Source organism: Empidonax traillii, unplaced genomic scaffold (assembly GCF_003031625.1).
Source record: "Empidonax traillii isolate 1590-97213 ecotype Southwest subspecies unplaced genomic scaffold, ASM303162v1 scaffold14:size4059594, whole genome shotgun sequence".
NCBI lineage: Eukaryota > Metazoa > Chordata > Aves > Passeriformes > Tyrannidae > Empidonax > Empidonax traillii.
This window is the reverse complement of record NW_020955207.1, coordinates 1036927-1056989: the sequence shown is the minus strand read 5'-3', so window position 1 is coordinate 1056989 and position 20063 is coordinate 1036927. Positions and strand designations below refer to the sequence as shown.

The 20063-nt window shown below is 39.6% G+C and overlaps 1 protein-coding gene across 15 annotated transcripts in view; it reads right to left on the bottom strand.

Annotated features, from left to right (window-relative positions):
- The window catches only part of ARPP21 (cAMP regulated phosphoprotein 21), a 196729-nt gene that overhangs the window by 66209 nt on the left and 110457 nt on the right, over positions 1-20063 (bottom strand). For 12 of the 15 annotated variants that reach the window (XM_027891631.1, XM_027891725.1, XM_027891708.1 and 9 more), the window contains exons 10-13: positions 11668-11776; positions 9792-9893; positions 3414-3451; positions 1318-1377 (exon numbers count right to left, since the gene is read on the bottom strand). In XM_027891631.1, coding sequence (XP_027747432.1) covers positions 1318-1377; positions 3414-3451; positions 9792-9893; positions 11668-11776 — 309 coding nt within the window. The remainder of the gene's footprint in view (positions 1-1317; positions 1378-3413; positions 3452-9791; positions 9894-11667; positions 11777-20063) is intronic. The other 3 variants (XM_027891734.1, XM_027891744.1, XM_027891752.1) reach the window with 2 other exon arrangements.

Here is a 20063-nt window from a genome sequence, read left to right as displayed (position 1 = left end):
CTTGTGCTCAGAAATTAACAAGTCTTTTATATTTATATTCTAGTGGGAAAGAGAAAGAGAAATTGAATGCTTTTGTATTCTGTGGTTTTTGGTTACACAAAATTTCTTTTAGCTCCCCAAACCCAAACAGATATTACTTATTAAGAGTGTCTCTGTGTAGATGCCTCCTTACTCCTGCATGCCCACTTCATGACTCTCAGATCATCAAGCCTAACCCAAAGAAAGGAGAAATGTGTTTTTGCCTGTTGCCTGTGGTCATGGGATGTAGCAGATGCTCCAGCACTGTTCCTTATTTGGTGCAATCTCTCCATCTCCTCTGTGGCTGCAGTGATAACATGGAGGGTTAGCAACCGTATATCAAATATTCCTTTTCTCCTCATAGTGAAAATTCATGTAATATAAATAAATATACGTTTGAAGTGACACAAGCTGTCACTCCTACATATGAAAACCTCAATGCATACAGACTTCTAGTGATCACCCTATTTCTGCAGAGCTCTCCCCATGCCTTAGTGGGTGAAGGACATGCTTCTGAAAGCACATATTCCCTCTGCCTGCTCTGCTTAAGACTTCTAGCACCTGACTGACTCCTAAAGCAACTTGGCATGCTCAGCTCTGGTTGATCTGAACTGAACCTGTGAGAGCTCATGATGGGGGAAGACAACCTTCCTAAGACCCACAGGAGAACACTGCCACAACCACACTGGGTCTTCCACTTATCCAGTGTGTCAACTGGTAAAAATGTCCTCCATGAAAATAGGGATTAACCCTTACTGAGATCCTGTGGCTTGGGATGCTATTTGGGATATAGGATACATCTGAATGTTCTCTGGGCAGAAGGAATTGGAGCTGGGAAGACAAAGTTCACAAAATTTCAAAATATAGCTGCTTTGGCTAATGGAACTTCAATCAGTTTCACCTCAATGTACTATTACTTCAGCTTTTAATAAACCAACAAAAGGAAAAAAGGTCAGTCTGGGCACGAGTCTACGAAACATCCCTGTTGTATATGCTCCAGCAAAAACGAGCTTCCACCAGTTACAGCCACCCTCAAATCTTGGCAGTCAGTGCAGCTGGGCCCCTGGAAATCTCATATGGTTCCTGAGACAGTGATCCATACAGCCAAAGGAAAGGGTCCTCTTGTTACCTCTTCGTTCAGAGAGCATGGGATGAGTGGGATAGAAGTCATTCTCCATGTTCATTTCCAACCAGAAAAATGACATACCCACACCAGTCAAGGTCTCCCTCGGCAAGGACACCAACAGAATCACAAGTGAAAGTTACTGGGAAATAAATATTAAATAAAGTCATACAAACCTAAACAGCTGTCTTTTCTTATGGGTATCATTGCATATGCTACTGTCTTCCAACAGCCTACTGAAAAATGAAAAGAAAGATTAAGCTAACAAACACGGTAATTCAAATTTATCTCATCTGTAAATCTAGACTGGATTTCTAGAAACATCTTCAACTTGCGCTAGATTAAGTTTAAAAAAAACCAAGACTAAAATATCTGCCTCCTCCCTCTCCCATAACTGAGCACAGTCAATTGAACATAGGCAACATCAGCCAAGGAGGCTGAAGGCCATTTAGTATTTCTTGTTACCAAGTAAGGTAATTCTCAGAAGCCAAGGAACCATACATCACTTTCAAAGGAAAAATCATAAAAATATCACCTAATAAGAACGTTAAAAATGCAAGCCAGCAAAATACTGCATATGTGATTTTAAGTACTTGCTAGGTCGCTTGGAAGTCTCTGCAGCTCAGAGAAATGTTCAGGTTCTCTGGCAAAAAAGAAAGCCAAAGCACTTAAACCCATACCTAACTTTCAACAACAGCAGATCAACAGGATTGCTCATGTGTGCGGAGCCAAGTACAAGTTCAAGTGCTTCACCTGATCAAAGGCTGTAGGGCATGAAGCAAGAAAAAGCAGTGTTCTGAGGAACGCAGCTGAAGCCTCCCTCAGGACAGCAACAGTTCAGGCAGTACAATTTGCAATCTGGTCTTTTACTGGTCTCCACTTGGGTAATGCATCCTCACATCAAGAAAGCAGATCAGTCAGCTCATGGGTTTGAGCACAGCAAACCACGTGCAAATACCAGAACTGGCCACATTCTCCTACACAGGGGAGGCCTGGCTATGGAGTTCATGGTTTACGCCATAAACGTACCCACCCTACCCTCAGCAGCACAGCCTCTGAGGGCTTTTCATGCTGACCTGGAAATGTGAACAACAGTGTCATGTTTGTTGTCCCAATCTTTCCTGAGAGGGGAAAGATAGGCTTATGGGAGCATCAGTTTTTTTGCTTTTTAGGTTCCTCTGTTGCAATTTTGATTTTTTTTTCATAAAACATATCTCCATAGTCACAACACAGAAGAATCAGCTGAGGAAATATCCTTGGCTCTTGGAATATAAGGGAGTTGGATAACAGTGCCCATGATCTCCTGAGAGCCTTCCCTCATTCCATTTACAGAACTGTCCATCGGAAAAGCTGGTTTGTACCATTACTGTGGAGTCAATTTTTATGGCAACATCTGACAGGTGTAAGGATGGACAGAGAATGAAATACTATGACAGATAGCCAGATAGCCTCCCCTTCTTCAAGGGAGTGGTAAACAGTTCTAAAACCTTCACAGGACAGACTCGGGCCAGCACTGCCCAAACACTCACCAGTGAAATTCCCCGTTTTGGTTAAAATCCTTATGGCAGCAGAGTTTTTAAGATTTTCAACACAGTTAAGCAACTTATGGTTGTTATGGAGCCAACACTTCACACTTCATAGATTCTTAAAAACAGTTTATTCTTCCATTTGCTTCAAGTGTATTTAACATATTAAAAATAACATTCACAAGAACTATCACACCGCAATGCTAAGTAACAGTGGGCTCAGATATCACCGTCTCATTGCTACACTGCAGCAGCAAAGCAGGTTCAGCCTGGGGAACTTGAGAGCCTTCAAAAGCAACAAGTAATGTCAGCACTGCTGCTCAGCCCCACAGGAGAGCAGGTTAAACAACAGAAACACAGGTCCGGTGTTTCAAAAATACCATCACCCAGCCACTGCTAGAGTGCTTTTTAAAGATCAATAAGTTAAATTCTAAAGGCACTCCAGAGACAGAATGGTCATTTGAAATGGAAGTTTAGGGGGGCTCCCCCTCTTTCCCACAATCTGCTTTTTAAACTGAAATGCAAAGCCTCACAAAAGCAGCAGTAGTAATACCTTATCTGATACCATATTGCAAGGCAATCTCTTTTACCCCCCCCTTAAAGCACAAAAGCACTTCAGATAATATGGATTAAAAATTTGCTCAACAGTCTTCACATTAGGATAAATAACTATAGAACTATAATAGATAAAATAATAAGAGAAACAGCTAAATTTAACACACACACACACACAAGCTATTTTTTACCTGTTTTCCACAAAAAGGTTTTCCTGGGAGCAAACTGACTGAAAAATAAAAAAGGCATTGTATCAGACGCTCTAGATATGCTCTGCTGTTCCAATTTCTTCTTGATTTTAGAACTACCTCCCCTGCTCAGGCTTAAGGGGATTTCAATTCATGCATCATTTGCATTTGCAGAAGACAAGAGGGGGAAAAAAGGTCAAGAATAAGGTCAGGTCAGTAAAATAAATTCCATGCATTACAACACATTGCCAAGGAGGTGTCTCAGTTTGAAAACAAACTGAAACTTCTCAGTTGTGGGATCTGAAGAAGGCAGTAGGTGCAAAATACTGGCAAGTTGAAGAGAAAACCCATTTTTCCTGCATCATATAAGGTTCCACTGGTCTGCCCTACCAGGTCAAAGTAAGACTGCAGGATAGCATAGAGCTGCAAGTAGAAAGGACAAACAGAAGGAAAACATGCAGAATTGACAAAGTTCCTCAAAGGGAGAGAAGCTACTGCAGTACTTAGAAATAGTGTGTGATTTCACATTTTACAGTTGGAGAGGTAACATTGAGATAGAAAATGATAATAACCTTCTTAATAATAATATTAACAACAATCATAGTCTATCACAAAAAGGTTCCCTGCTGGAGGACTTAGATTCCAAAAAAAGTAGAAGAGCCCAGAAGAAGTAAATCCTATGGGCAAGTGTATAATTCTTTTAGCATTACTTAATTTTTATGCAGAGAAATGAAGCTGTACTCAATTTTCCACGAATAATTCTCCCTCTTTGATTTTTTCATTTCCCTCCTGTTTCATGTTCACTACACAAAATGCCTCATAGCTGTCACTGGATTATATCTCAGTGAGGTACAGAAGAAAGAATAGTCAGTGCTTGTACTGAATTTAAACAAAAGGCAGGCAAAGGGAGAAGGGCATCAGAGATCATGCCCATTACTCCTGTAACAATAGGATTCAGCTCAAAGAATAATGAAATTTATCATTAGCTGTGTCAAATTTTAATGGTGTGGGATATGCACAGATTTTGGATGTTTGTTTTGACAAGGGTGAGCTAAATGACCAACTCAAAAGAGTGCTGGCCAACACTAGAAGCATCACCCTGCTCATTCTTAGTGCTCTAGCAGATGTCTGGACAAAGTTTTCCCTTGGCACCACAGCCAATTTACAAAAGGAAGGAAATCATCCCTGAGATGGCAATGCAATCTCTCATTAAAGCTGTAATTCATCCACCCAGAATCCACATTAGAGAACATCTGACAGCTCCATGGGCTGCCCAGGCAAGCTTCCACCCTGCACTCCTGATAAACTTGCAAGGCTCTCAGCTGCATCAGTGGCAAGTATATCTCTCCTTAGCACAAAGCCTCAGGACGTCAGGAGCAAGTACTCCATCACCAGGGACCAAAATCCACAGCTACAGTAGACCTAAGGTTTCACCCCAGGCTGAGAGAAGACAAAAACCGTTTCATCTAAAATCACTGGGATCCTTCGCACAACTATGACATTGCATCTTCTCTTGTTTTATGTGCCTTACTCACCAGATTTCATTAACAAATGTGTCTGTGCAGACTTTAGCATAGTCTAACTACCCACAAAAGCACGGTGAAATCACCCATGGGCTTGTACAACACCAACTGTGGGGACTGTCTTCATCTTGAGGTAGCACAATGGGCATCTGTGCACTGACTTCACTGCAGACAGATTCCAAAGCAGCACTACAACTACTCCTACAGAAAAAAACTTAGCTTAGACTAGAGTTCTGGTCTGTGTACCCAAAAAGTTAGAAAAGCAAAGGGGTATGTTCCTGTCCAGATGAATTCTCTTTTTTTAAAGTTTTTAAAGAGACTGCAATGTAAATCAGAACAAATATTTGGGATTTATATTTTATCAGGTAAATGGAAAGGTCTGTTTCCTTTTCAGTGTCTTGATGGGAACCACTATCAACTGCATTACAGACTTAAAGACAGAGTCCGTAATAACTCCATTTGTCTTCCTGGCTGACAATGCTGACAAAGGGCCACACAATCCCTGGAAACTATTTTGCAGTATACAGGTGTGAGGCTGAGAGGCAGAGAAGACAAGCACTTTTTAATTATATTATTCTTTCTGTTAAAAATCAGATGGTTAAGCAGCTCTGGATAGCAATTGAGTTACTACAAGGTCAGGACTCAGTTTCCAGATCTATAGCATCAATAATGCTCAATTTAAAGCACCAGGAAGGCTGAAACACACAGCATAGCTGTTGTCAAAAAAATCCTTGAAACACTTGGCTCTTGTATAGCCATCAAACAAACTGACAACAAAACTACAAAAGAAAAAAGTTATGTAAGATTACCTACAAATTAACCTCCTTGGAGACCTCTGCATGCAAGATTTCCATTAGGGTGTCATTTATGAAACGAGTATTTCACTTTTCCAATTTCCAAGAACCTTTTAAAGTCTCCACTGGAAAATGTGCATCAGCTCTGCCAGTGCATTAGGTATACTGGGGTTTGTTGCTCATGTTTTTAATTACATTAGCCAACACAGATAACTATTAACATGCAGTAATATCCTGCAGTGGATACAATCAGGTAATAATTTTCTTGTCAGTTAACAAGATGTGGTAAATCTCAGGCTTCCAACTAATACTTATTACTTGATCTGCAGCCACAAACAAAGTCTCTGTACAGCAGTACAGGAGTTTTAGTACCTACAGGTTTATGGTAGCCAAAACCAGGCATACCTGTGATTTGTTTTTATTATTTTTTTAAATTATTTTTTAAATTAATTTTTTATTATCACTTCAAGTATTTATTTTGGTTTTTTTCTGTGATAAAGATTCTCATTGTTTTCTTAAGTAGAGGAATAATGACTTACCCTATCTAAAGGACCTGATTCTTTAAAATACATTCCTTAGTCAAAAACAGCCACTACAATTAACAACAGAAAATAAAAAGCATGGTGTATTTCCTTCAATAAATTCCATGTGTGCCATGGACAATTCTACCATTTGTGTAAGTAAGAGAACATCTACATTTTTCAGTGAATACACAATGATTCTCAGAGAATACATTTACGACCACTGAGTGTTCCTAGCATGATTCAGGCTCATGAGGTTATACATTGCGTTAACCTTGAAGAATGAAATTTCCCCCATGTAATTTGATTGCTAGTCTTTAAAATCAATTTTCTGCATGCTTAAAAGCCAAACATCGTGTATCATTTAAGACTTATTTGAGACTCTCTGTTACATCTACATACAGGGAAATACCACCATATATTTTTTTTATTCCTTTAGGTTGTTCTTTGTCTTTCTTGGACAAATATTTTACAATTTCCTAAAGGCAACTAAAACAGTTCAGACAAGAAATCTCTCTGCAAGACCCAGATACTCCAGGTCCTCTGCTGCAGTGCACTTGGCTGTAAAGTTCATAAATTGTTGTAAAACTCAGTTTCCCATAAAAACATGGGGTTTTTAAAAAAGGAAAGTTGTAGGCTTTGCAGTTAAACAATAACCTCAAAAACAGCTTTGAGCATAACAGAACTCAGGCAATACTGTCTTACTATTAGCAGCCTGAAAAATTTGAGGTGCACTTTATAGTTCTTATTTCAGTGAGCTGGAACGATTTATTAACTATTTATTTCTTCACCTATCCTTTTATTAAGGTATCACATTAACATGCTTCTCAATCCCTGTCACTTGCTATAACTCCTTGCTACGACAGGAGTCATTAAAATCTCCAGCTCTCCTTGTCAAAATTTATGATAGCCAACACAGCAGATGGAAAACTTGCCAGAAAGTATAATTTAAACTAATATCAGACTAATCATCATAAGGACTATCATAATGATGGTATTACTCATATACATATTTATTTTGTTAAAAACCTTCCCACTTGGAAACAAAGAGATCTGGTGCACTAGAGTACTGCAAGATCAAAGGAAGGACAAGCAAGTTTTGTTGGTATGTGGGGTCCAGGTTAAGACATGTTTCACAGCATTTGAAACATGCACAGAATTTTTTGCCCCTGTAACCAGACTGCCTTTTTCTCCTAAATTTTGTTCCAAGTTCTGACTTTTGGGCAAAGAGTTTTATCCAAAAATGTTATCCAAAGAGTTTTGGGTACCTCGAATATGTTTAGAGAGGGAGTGTCAGATGCAACATGTTATGGCAGTAATCTAGACCTTCATGGCTGCTCTTTGGAGACCTCATGCAAGCTCTCTTCATGCATACTCCAATTAAAAGTGAAGTATCTATAATCCATTTGCTGAGGTTCATAAGCAAGGCATCGATAAAGGCTTGACTACAGCAGTGAAAACATTAGCAAGGTAATAAAAATAACACTTGATTAATCCTTTCCTGACTTTCTTTCTACATCTGTAATTTACAGGGTGACAAGGCTTAGCTACCTACCTCCCATAAACCTGGGGAGAACTGGATTAATTAATGATTGCAAAGGGCATTAAAACTTCAAAGTCATATGTGCAGTAAATGACTATCTATAATAGGAAACCATTTCTCTCTTTACTAAAATGGGGAAAAAAACCATTGTCTACCACCACAACCACTGACATCATCCTAAAACAACTTTTATCACTAAGGCATCATCCTAAAAACACCTTGTATCTGTAAGGAGTGCTCCACTCAAAAAAAAGCTCAGCTAAGAAATACATTCCTGTTAATATTATTGTACAGCTAGCTGAATTTAATTGTACTGTGATGCTCACTAACACCTGCAATTGCAGAGAGAGAGAGCGAATGAGTGGATATGAGAGAGAGAGGGAGAGATATCTAAAATTCTCATCTTTTAAATGCTCACTCCCAATCCATTTAAAATGCCTGCCACAAACCACACTTAGGTCCTGCCACTTGAAGATGCTAACCCAATGGATCACAACAATCTACTGCTGTGGGCAGTTAAAATGCTCACTGCTTGCCTGTTTTTAAAACTCAAGTATCCAAAAACAACAGCAGCAATACACTGTGGAGCCAGTTTCACAACACTTTTCCAGACACCTCTGTTTCTCAGCCTGGCATTTCTAGATGCTGCTTGTGATAGAAACAGCACTATTTTGGCAATGACTGTCCATACGGCATTTTTTAACATTTTTTTTTTCATCTCAATTCTGCTTCAAAACACAAAGATTTTTTGGTTTTGCACAAGCTCCTTTGAAATATGCCAAAACCTCAAAATTTCATATAAGAAACTGGTTGCAAAGAAGCTTTTGCAGCTTTTGAATAACTTGGTAAGTCTATACCGTGTATAGACTGTGATAGATCTACAAGCTGAAAGCAAAACATAAACTGAAGGGCCTCTGCTTTCACTGGAATTGTCTCCATCAAGAAATAAGAAGTGAAGCTAAAAACATGTAGATGTAGCTAGCTATCTACTAAAGAGCAAAATTACTTAACAAAAGTGAGACAACACACACCTTAAAAATACACAGTGTATTCTGTTAAAGAAAAATAATGTGGACATGTGCAATTCCAAATCCAAATAATAAATACTATTAGCCCTGCAACATATGAACAGTTTTAATTTAAAAGGACACTGCCAAATATGATTTTCAAAGACAGTTTCAATTGGGTTTATTTCCATATTTCTAAGTGGCAGAATTCCCACTGAGATGCGAGATAAAAAAACTACAGTATTATAACAAATTATGATTTTCTTCTTTTTTTTCCAGGAACATCAGGTATTGATCACAGATGTTTCACATTTAAATGTTTTCCTCTAGAAATATACCTTGCTGTGCAAGTTTTGATTTTTTTGTAAGGGTAAAAATTATGATGTCTGTTTCATTTTATTCCTTTCACAGTATAATCACTAACAGCGTGACCAACTTTCTGATGGCAGAAATACAGTTCTTTAATCAGTCATTTCAAAGAAACAATGCAACCCCAAGTTTAAACTCCGCCTTTTCTTTGTTCTCAGTGTCTTGACCTACAGCACTGGTCCAAAGAAACAAAAACCATAAGGAGGCTCTGCAAAAGGACACTTTATTTCAAATTTAATATAAAATAACACAGATATTTTCAATTATTGAGAGTGTCCATTTAAATCACTGCTCTTTGGTTAGCAAAAGAGAAGGAAACAAGAAGTGAACCTAGACAACATGAACATGAACATTCAAAGAAACAGGATAAGCACTTCCCCAGACAACATGCTGGGCCTGATCCCTCCTCTACCCTTCTCCCTGCAACTCTCATCACCTCATTCTCAGAAGTCAACTTCCACACCTTTTAAATTGCTCTTGGACCCTCTGCACTAATCTGCTTTCCCTGTCACCTCCAGCTCCACAAGGCAAGCCCAGCTGTGGTGTTGGTGTAGGAGGGGGGCAAGACTGACTGACTACCGGCGAAGGTATGGCACTAAAGAGGCAATTAAAATAACTACTCACATCTTGTGCAAATATTCTCTCCCTCACTCTCTGATACTCCTCTTCTCTCTCTTCAATTGATTTACTTCGTCTGTCATCTCTAAATGGAAGAATTCTGTTTTGCTGAGCAGAAAGAAAACCAGGAGGATTATATAAGTTGAGCTGTTAAAAACTGCCATTAAGTAACTGTCATCTGAGAATAATAAATGTTCACTTAAATAAATGAAGCACAAAAATGATAGCTGTCACTCCTGCATGAAGCACCCTGCGAGACTGGGCACTTCAGGATTTCCAGTTAGATACTGCATATGGGTTTGTAGAGCAGGCGGCCAAAATGAGGCCTTCTGCACAGCTTTTGGGGACCTGTCATCCTAAAACTGGGTGTTTGCACCCCAAGTCTAAGTGCCATTTTCTCAGCTGCTAGCATTTCTTGATTCTCCTACCAGCTGTGAGGAGCAGGAGGGCAGGCAGTGGTGTGCCATCTACGAAATCAAGGAAGAAAAGAGGGAAACTAGGTTGCAAGAACTAAACTGCAAACCCTAGAAGAAACCCACAAAGTCTATGCGTACAAGGAGAAGTCCCAGACATTTGGCATGACAGTTTCAACCATTTCCACACTGTAAGGAATACTCTACTTCAGTTTTGCTGGGTAAAGAAGGGCCATTTGTGCTTCTTGGTAAACCACAGTCAGAAAAATGGTTGTGCTGTGGTAAGAAGAAGAGAAGATGACCCCCCACCAGGAAATACTTCATTGGCAATTGGATTTCAAGTACTGCTCCTTCTCCCCCTGCACACCATCACCAGGTCAGATCAGTCATGCTGCTTTCCTTTGGCTGATCCCCATGCTCACCACACCCTGAAATTGCTTGGGGATTGTTTTCAAAACCAGCTTGGATGCAGCACAACTGGCAAGGCTTCTATATAAACTGAAAGTCAAGGAGAAAGAGGGTGAAAAAAAAGATAAGAGGAAGGGAATGAGAGACTCATTGGTAGGTCCCTCCAAAATATAACCTAAGCAAAGAAAGCATATTCTGTCTTCTTACCTGTGAGAATTTTCTCATAAAAGAAAACCATGTCAGAACCCTTTCAGATTATTTTTTTGTTAATATATTCCACATACACAGCTTGCACTGGATTGAAACAGCACAACACCCGCTTTCAAAGGCAGCACAAACACACACATTTCCCTGGCGCTCCCTTATTCATCAGGCTCACCTAAGGTAAGGTAGTGTTATGGCACAGGCAACACAGAGGGGGAACGTCTGCTACAGTACATGCACAAGCAAGTAAGTTACACAGACAGTAAAAGGTGGTGAAGGCACTGGAGGAGGAGGGGAACTAACAGATGAACCTGATTTATTTCTGATCAAAACATAATTTAGGATGGTTTTTAAAAAGAAAAAAAAATCAACCTGGCCTCACCATCACATGTTCGTTTGCGGCTCTTTTTCTGTTTGGGTTTTTTTTTTTTCCTTTCCTTTCTCCTTTATGGGCTACATCAGTTTATCACTGGTCCATAGTGAAATCTAACTCTGAGTGGGTACAATGGAAGGAGGGAGCTATAGGGACTGTAACAACTGCCATAGTTAGGCAAGACACTGAGAAATGCGACGGACACAGCCTTCCACGCAGCCCGGAGCCACCGGCATTCCCCCTCCCGTGGGCATGCAGCAAGTCCTGCGCCAAGCAAGCCACCCATGCAACCCCACACTGAAGCGGCTGAAGCGGCCACGCTGGGGCTTGATGCCACCCATGGTGGTACGTATGCCAAAGGAGGCGGGGAGGGGGCAGGAGGGCAGGGGAGGAGGAGAGCAACAACAAAAGAACAACAATAACATCAGTCAGCCCACCTTCAAAAACAGAACAAATTTCAGCAACTCTCGAACCGAGAACCAACCTGATTGTCTTCTTTATCAATACTAGAGTTATCTCGCTTCAAGATAAATCGCTTCTGGGATTCTTCACCTTTTTCATCTTTTAAATGTTCAGAAAACCTTTGCTCTGGTCTGCCAGCAAAGTAAAACATAGCAATAAAAAAATCTTTCTTTTGGTTTTGCTTTGATCTTTATTTCTCAGTGCTCTTTGTTTTCACAGAGGCATTCAGCGCAAAAGCAGTTAACATTTGCAGTCATGGTGAGATGCTGCCTATAGCTGTCTGAGGCTGCTGTATCGCTGCTAACTGTTATTGCTATAAATAGCTTTTGTTGTTGTTGTGTAGCAAGGAACGGGAATCCAAAGTCTCAGTCACTGAAATATTTAGACTCTCCTCACTGTGACTGAAGGACAGGGAAAACAAATTACCATACTGTATGTTAATTTGCTTCCTTCAGTAGCTTGGACCTCCGGCAACACTGCCGCTTAGTGAAGCCTGACCGTCTTTGTAAGCAAGGAAAAAACCGGTAGAAATTTTAAGAGACAAAACACTCAAGAGTTTCCTCACTCCTAATAAGCAAAACCAGTAAAGGGAGGGACTGGTGATGTTTTGCTTAAATTAAATTTTACCTCATCAGCATTATGGGGGAAAAAACTCCAGAACAATCATAAGAGTATCAATCAGTTCACTGATTTAAACTCATAGTGACAATTCTTTTCCATTTATCTTAAAAGCCAAACCCCACTGGTTAAAAGCTCAACATTTTCAGGTTTGTACGGTAATATGATGCTGTTCCATGTTCTCACGTTGTGCAAAAAGCAGAATTGTACATCACCTCATGTTGTGCAAAAAGAGAACTTTAAGAAGCAACTTTGGTGACTGAATTGGTCACTGCCAATGCCTCATAGCTGTCAATAAATAACATTCTGGCCTGCACCACCCCCAGAGCCAAACCTGTAATGTTTTCTGCTCAGCCAAGATCAATAGGGTGACCAACGGCCTCAAGTACTGAGCTAAGATTATACACTGCTATCACCCCACTGAGGGGCTGCTAACGCACAAACTGTTTTAAAAACAATAATACATGGTGGGGTTTCTATCAAGGAACACAAGCCTTATGCAATGTGCTGAAAGAGCTGTCAACACCAGTACTGTTAGGAAGAGGTCGTGTCTAGAGACCCACGCAAACGAGACAACAAGCTTCCCCTGGCATTAACGGAGCAGTGGGGAAGAAATCAAAAGGTAGAATTTAAAGAAGTCAGTGATTTTGTAAAGAAAAGTCCTCTCCAAACTTTAAAACAAAAACTTCAGCTTCATCTTGTTTCACAACAGAAAATTAAACCAGATGTGTAAATCAGCCACCATTCTGTTGTTACGGCATTATGGATTTCAAATCAAAACAGAGCACATATTCATGCCATAACTGCAGTCTATACCAAAAATCATTGTCAGACATGCAGAAAGCATTTGTAATAAACTGTAAGAAATTCAATATTAAGAAACACCAGCTATCCTGCCCTCTTTTTCTCTGTTAATTTAGAGGACTCCCACTTCTGCTCACAATTTTCATTTTTGTGACAAAGTCACAAAACATATGGTCCCGACTGGCACAGGGTTTGACAATTCAAGAAACCTCTGTCCACCATCCATAGCTGCTAGCACTGACAGACATATAGGGCCCAAGTCAGCAGACTCTCTGGATGCCCTACTAGCCTTCTTTTGGGAAAACCCAGAGGACCATGGCTCTCTGCATAATTTTCTAATCTAATGGGTCGTTCATTATAAACAGAAAGGCTAAAAAGCCCCACTAATGGATTGCTAGGTGAGTTGGTCTCCCTTTGCTCCCATTAATGAGCACTATGCCTGCACAGCCAGAAACAGATTCATTCACTCAAATATTCTGCTTTGACAGAACTATCTGAGGATTGTTATATTTCTGGTTTTACATCCTAAAGCACAAACAAAATTTTTGCAATTGTACAATCACTGTAAAATTTAGAAGTGTAAAGTATCTGCTGAGCATCTAATAAACTATATACTAAGCATAATAAAAAACGAGATTTTAAAATGCTGAGAAAAAAATTAATCAAAAATTAGAGAGAAAAAAGCTTGAAAAAACAATTTGAAAAAAAAAGCCTCTTCCAACTACTAACTTATTTAAACAACAACCTGATTTTCATACTTCATAATTCATTATTAAATCCCATTTTCATTTCATTTACTAATTATAAAATGTTTCCACTTGTCATAAGAGAATAGGAGTAGCATGAGATCAAGCCACAAGTCAAAACTAATGATTCATTATGTGCCTGTTAATAAAATTAATCTACAAGCCCAGTAGGTGATTAATCTTTGGTTGTGAAAAGAAATTTGCTTGGGCAGAGAGATTCTGTGAATGTGTAGAGCACTACGAAGCACCAGGGCATTATCAGCACCATGAGAAGGTCCTCTCCTCCCAGCTGCCACTGCAGCTCTGGGTCACTGTTACCAGTGAGGTTGCAAAGAGTATGACCAGCTCAGTTAACAAGGATGCAAAGCCAGATGAAAGGCTGCTAAGTAAGAAATAGGGTATCACAGCAACAAATTTCTTCAGGCGTGCCAACCTGCAGACCTCCCTCAACCTGCAGGCCTACCTCAAACACTAAAAGTCATTAGCTGAAATCATTAGCAGAAAGAAAGGCAGACTATTTTAAAGATATCTCTGCAAAAGTTTGGGTCTGCTCCCCTGATGGAAGTGGAAGTCAGTGCAAGCTCCACATTCCCAGCTTTAAAGTTCCCTGTAACTGTATTGTGCATTTACTGTAAGGAAGCAGAGACCCTGTGGTTATTCTGAGGAAATCTGTTACATTAGTTTATGAATTCGCAGGTCAATCTGCTTAAAAATGAAGAAAATACTATGTAATTCTGAGTAAGATGCAGTGTAGTGTCAATATACTAACACAGTATATAATTACAGTAATACAGCAGATACAGTGAAATCATCCCATATGAGTCCTAAATTATTAACTCTTCTGAGATCTTTTTAGCTGATGCTGCTAGTAGCAGTCAGCACAATAAACAAAATTTTGTTCATGCACATAAGGCAGTGAATTTATCAAGATTATTTACTGGCATACATTAAGATCTTATTGTAGTCAAAGCATGGTTTACAATTACTGTTACAAACCCATTAAAAAGAATTAGGAACTTATTCACTATTGCCACACTGGATACCTAGATTACATCTTCAAATCTTAACTGAGTTTAATTTTAAAAATGGGATTTCTCTTTTTGAAGAGACATTGAGAACTTCTGAAAACCGCATAGCTAACTCAAGTATTCTTCCCTATTTAGGGATCTTCCAAATAACAAACAAACAGAAACCCCAAACAAAAACCAAAGAAATAAAAAAAACAACCCACAATTTGTGAGATGACCCTGGCCACACCCATCTACTTGGTAACAGTCATGTGCAAGGAAGAAGGCATGCAAGTGCATGTGTACAATGAGTACATGAACAAGGAGTACACATCCTATGTACCTGTATGACAGGATTTCATTTAGCCCATTCAGTATTTCATTTACCCCCCATGTCTGGAATCAGGGCATCACTTGAGAATCTCAAGGCCTACTACTCCAGAAAAAACTTTTAGGTCAATAGGATTTTTGCAATTTGGGGACTCTACTGAGAAACCAAAAAGCATGACCCAGTTATACCTTAAAGGTTCAGAAACCAACACTAAGGAAGGAGGAAAGCACACAGGCTAAAAAGATGTAAAGTCAAGTCTGGGGTGTTTTTTTTTCTTTGTTTGGGTTTTATTTAATATAACCTTTTGATCATCCAGATTTTTACTGCTTGATGGTATGGGTGGAAGCAATACATCTGTGTCCTGAAAATGCAACTTCACAAAACTACAATCACAGATGAACTCATTTCATATTTCCTAAAAAATCAGGTAACTCAGTCATCTTTCTGGCAACGTGGTTCAGAAGAAAACACAAAGCACATTTCCTCCTTCCCTGTAAAGTTTTCCATCAGGCACTACAAACGATAAAGTGAGTCAGTGCTCTTGGGCAGCATCCTCAGGCAGCTGCTTACCGACCTTCTCGCCCCCCTTCTCTCTCCTTCAGGGAGCCAACTTCAGTGTCCTGCAGCACCCAAACATTTTGCCATGAAAAGCTTACCAAAACTCTCTGAGCACCTGCAAACTTCTGCAAAGTCTCCTCCCATCACTAAAAATCTTTGAAAACCTTTTCCTTATCTGTTTTCTTCCACAATGAAAAAAGAGATCACTTTCTGGTGAGTGATCAGTTTACCCAATGGCCAGACACAATATAGAACAGGCACCATTAGCCCTACTACACAGTTTTTTTCCTGATTCAGAACACCTCTATATACTTCTGTGAAATACCAGGTCCAGACTTGGGAAGAGTACCCAGGTAAAATCTCAGAGCAATTTTCCCCTTTCTCATGGCTGTGCAAATGATCATTTCAACTATTTCAGCCTCATTTTTGTGTTGGGAGGTCATTTGAAGATATTGGGTGGAACTTCTTATTTCTGTGCTTGGAATAATTTCATTGTGAGGGTGACCAGGCACTGGCACAGGTCACCCACACAGGTGGTGGAGTCTCTATCCTTGAGATAATCCCAGATATCATCTTGGGCAACTGGGTCCAGGTGGTGCAGCTTGAGCAGGGCTGGGTTGGACAAGTCAGTCTCCAGAGATTCCTTCCAACCTTAACCACGCTGTCACTTTTTGAAACACCAAGTCAGATATATAGTAGACCTCCATCGCTACCTTTTAGGTGGTCTTTGTGTCTGTTCTTTCTTTTTCAAGTTGGCCATTATCATTTGCCTTTCTGATTTTATAGTTCCTTAAAAGCCATCTGCAGCCCTTACTTAAGCAAGGCTCCAAGGCACTTTTTTGAACTCATTGCTTACAGTGAAGTCTATATGTTGGAAATGGGAAAGCTGGAATAAGCAGCAAAATATTTCTGTGTGTCAAAAAGTTTAAAAAAAAAAGTTTTTTGATAGCATTATATGATTTTTTTTTTCTTACTATCATTACGGTGATTTTAATGTGAGCTACTTCCATTCACTTCAGTAGAATTCTTCTCAATTTATCTCTGGATGACAGAAAGCAGAGTTCAAGCCTCAGGCATATTTTTTTACATGGACTCTTTCAGGAGAATTCCCCATTACATGCTCATTTAATGCTTTTGATTCTGAGTCAACTCTTGTAAGTAATAATGAAAAAACCCCAAACCCTAACTACCTTAACCAGGTATTCCCTATTTAATCAAATTAGAGATTTTAAAAACACACTGCAAAATGGTAATAGCTATTAGGATACATGACTAAGGAAGGAACAGGGTATTTCCTTGAGTCTGCCAAGCCAACTAATGCAGTTTCATAGACTTCTGTTTGGATAGGAGATAAGAAGTGAAATACTGTGGGGAAAAAATCTGCACTCATTTAAAATAAGTTAATTAGCTTATTAAAAATAACTGGCTAAGAATCAGGAAACACAGATACCACACCAAAAGGACAAATGGAAAGAGACAAGCATGAGCTTTTGAATGTAACAGTTCTGCAGACTCAAGTCACTGCATTAGCAGAGCACACAAACAGTCTGGTATTGTCAGGGCTGACTTATACACAGTACATAAATCTTTATTACGACGCATATGTTTCTGACAGCACCACAGCACACAGGCTGTTGCAAGATGTCTTTCAGAAGAAGCAACAACCTCACCATGTGTGGAGAAGATGGGTTTGGCAGTACAGCACCTGATGTAGTTAAAAAATCTAGCAAGCGCTGCAGTGTATGTCATCTGCAAATGCCTCGCAGGTAACAGCCAAGTAGCCGTCTGAAAGAATGCAATACAGGAATGCAAGTTCAAAAGGGGAGATCTCTGTGGTATGCAGGAGCCAAAAAAATTGAACTTTGCATTTGCGACCCAATGTTCATTTAATGCACGTAACAGGGAACCGCACGGTAATATTCCTCTCCTGAATGAATGGCAACACAAAGTCAAAAACAGGGAGGGTAATGGGGCTAAGAACAGGAAAAACACCACCCAGGGTACTTGCAGAATCATCATCTGGTGAACTAAATGAATAACCAACAAAAATTATCTTACACAAGGATGCCATCAAGAGAGTAATGGGATGGTGGGAGCCAGAGAGAAGCACTGCTGCTGACAGGATTCAGAGAAGTTGTGAAGATTTAGGGCACTCTTAGGCAGGTGTTCTGATGGTTTAACAGTGTTTTCTTGGTTTTTGCACTTGTCTTTAATTAAACTGACTGCTCAGTCCAGCATCATGTTGGCCTCTATTTTGAAAGCATGCTGTGACACAGTATGGTGGCCTTTCTTGCTGTGCTAGTTTGTGAATATCTACTACATCTGCCTGCTGTGTATTTTTTTTTGTTTTAGGCTGAAGGCTCTCCTAGGGCTCTGCATTACTACCCCAATAAAACTACGTAAGCACTACTGTCTCTTTGCTTTACCTCGAGGGCTGAAACTCTATTATCTGCACTACAAATGCCTGTCTTGATAATAAAGGCATAGGAACGTATTCTGAGAGTTTGAGAATTTACAGAACTTGGAAGCAAATATTATCATTGTCAAAAGCCCCCAACTTAATGAAAAAGGCAGAATTCAAGCCCTACAGGTTAAATTATTTGATTAAATTCTCTCAGAATAACATATTTCAAGAATGAGAGCCTAAAATTACACCCTTCAAATAGGTTTCATGTATTTAAGGGCTGATGAATGCTAAAATACAGTTTCAAAAAGCTAGAGTGGGAATTTAAATACAGATAATTGTTAAAGCACAGTGCAGTTATATTATCACAACTTTAAACCACTCAAAACGGCATTGCAAGCATTTGAAGGTAAATGCCTCATTAACAGATTCCTGCTTTTATCATATGAGTCACTAAGAACTTCTGATATGATGGTAAAAGCACATTAAAAGCCTTAAAAAAAAAAATCAACCCTGACAAGACAGTTCTTCAAGGTGCTGTCTTCTCTGTGGCAAAGGGGGGGGAAAAGCCCCTCAAATACCAAATGCTAAATTTTCCCCAGTTTAAGACTATATCTTCTTTAATACTCTTTTCAGAACTGCAGCTGGACTCTAAATATGTTCTCCGTTTATTATTAAACAGCAATGTGGAAAGTCACAAGCTATTTTCACATGCATTCTCCCCCTCTAATTGGTGTTGCAGATAAATCTGGCAGGACTGAAAAGAAAAGAGCCAGGAATGCCTAATGGAATTACTTTTCCTTCACTGACTATTAGGTCTTATTCTGTCACCCTCATCCATCTTTCAAGATGCTCAGTCTTAGTACCTCAGCCCACAACTTCAGTAGGGCTGGCACCAGTAGTGTTTCTTATTACAAAAACCACAGTGAAGCTGAAGTCTGCAGAATGTACACTGAATCTCTTCCATGCCAAGTTTTTCTGTGTGTGGACCAAGCAGAGGGCCAGTTCCTGAAGGATTTCAAAGTATACAGTACTTAACCTGATCCAATGTTGAGGTACCATTGCAGAACTCACAACCCTCAGAAGCTTTCCTAAAACTTAATTCCAGAAAATCATCCTGTTTTAAGATATGGATACAAAAACATAGTATCTCTTAACTCCCTAAGCATCTGCTTGAGTACAAACTTCAATATTTTGCCCAGTATCTTGGGGCCAGAAGATGGGCTTTGAAAACAGGCGAGAAGCCTGCAAGCCAAGCCACATGCAAATACCACCCCTTCTGCTAGATGGGGCAGAAGCATTATGTCCTCTCTTAGGCAAGGACCATTTTAAGACCTTCAAAGTGCTCTGCTGTCCTCCTGTGATCAAACTAAGATTATTTCTTTACTGAGGGACCTGCTTCCCCTGCTCACTCTCCTCAAATGGATTTAATTCTTGATATTCAGGGTGCCTATTAAGACTGAACATCTTGCACAGTGCCAATTTATTTCCAGCTAATAGAGGCTCAAAAGTGATAGCATAGTTTATTATGGAATTCATTAATATCTGATTTTAAGGATGGGGCATATTCTGTAAGTGGCTGAAAATTACAGTGTTGCATAACTGCTGTGATCTATTTAAAATTACACTTTTCTATTTCAGATGTTCAAAAATTAACAAGGAACAGAGAGAGAAAAAGGAAGCAAATTCAAGATTTGAAATCTACTGATGAAGGCAAGATGGTTCACTAAAAGCCAGCGGGCTAATGAAGAAACTATTATTTCTTTAAATGCCCCATGTGTGCACATTAATACCATAAAAAATTCTTGTGCTGACTTCCGCTTCACGTCCATGAACATTTTTGCCCTCTCCAGCAGGAAGACTTATGGATCAGAAGTCATCCTCTGAACAATCACTGGCCCAAAGAAAAGGGCCTGTTTTTAATAAACTGATGGAAACAGCCTCACAAAG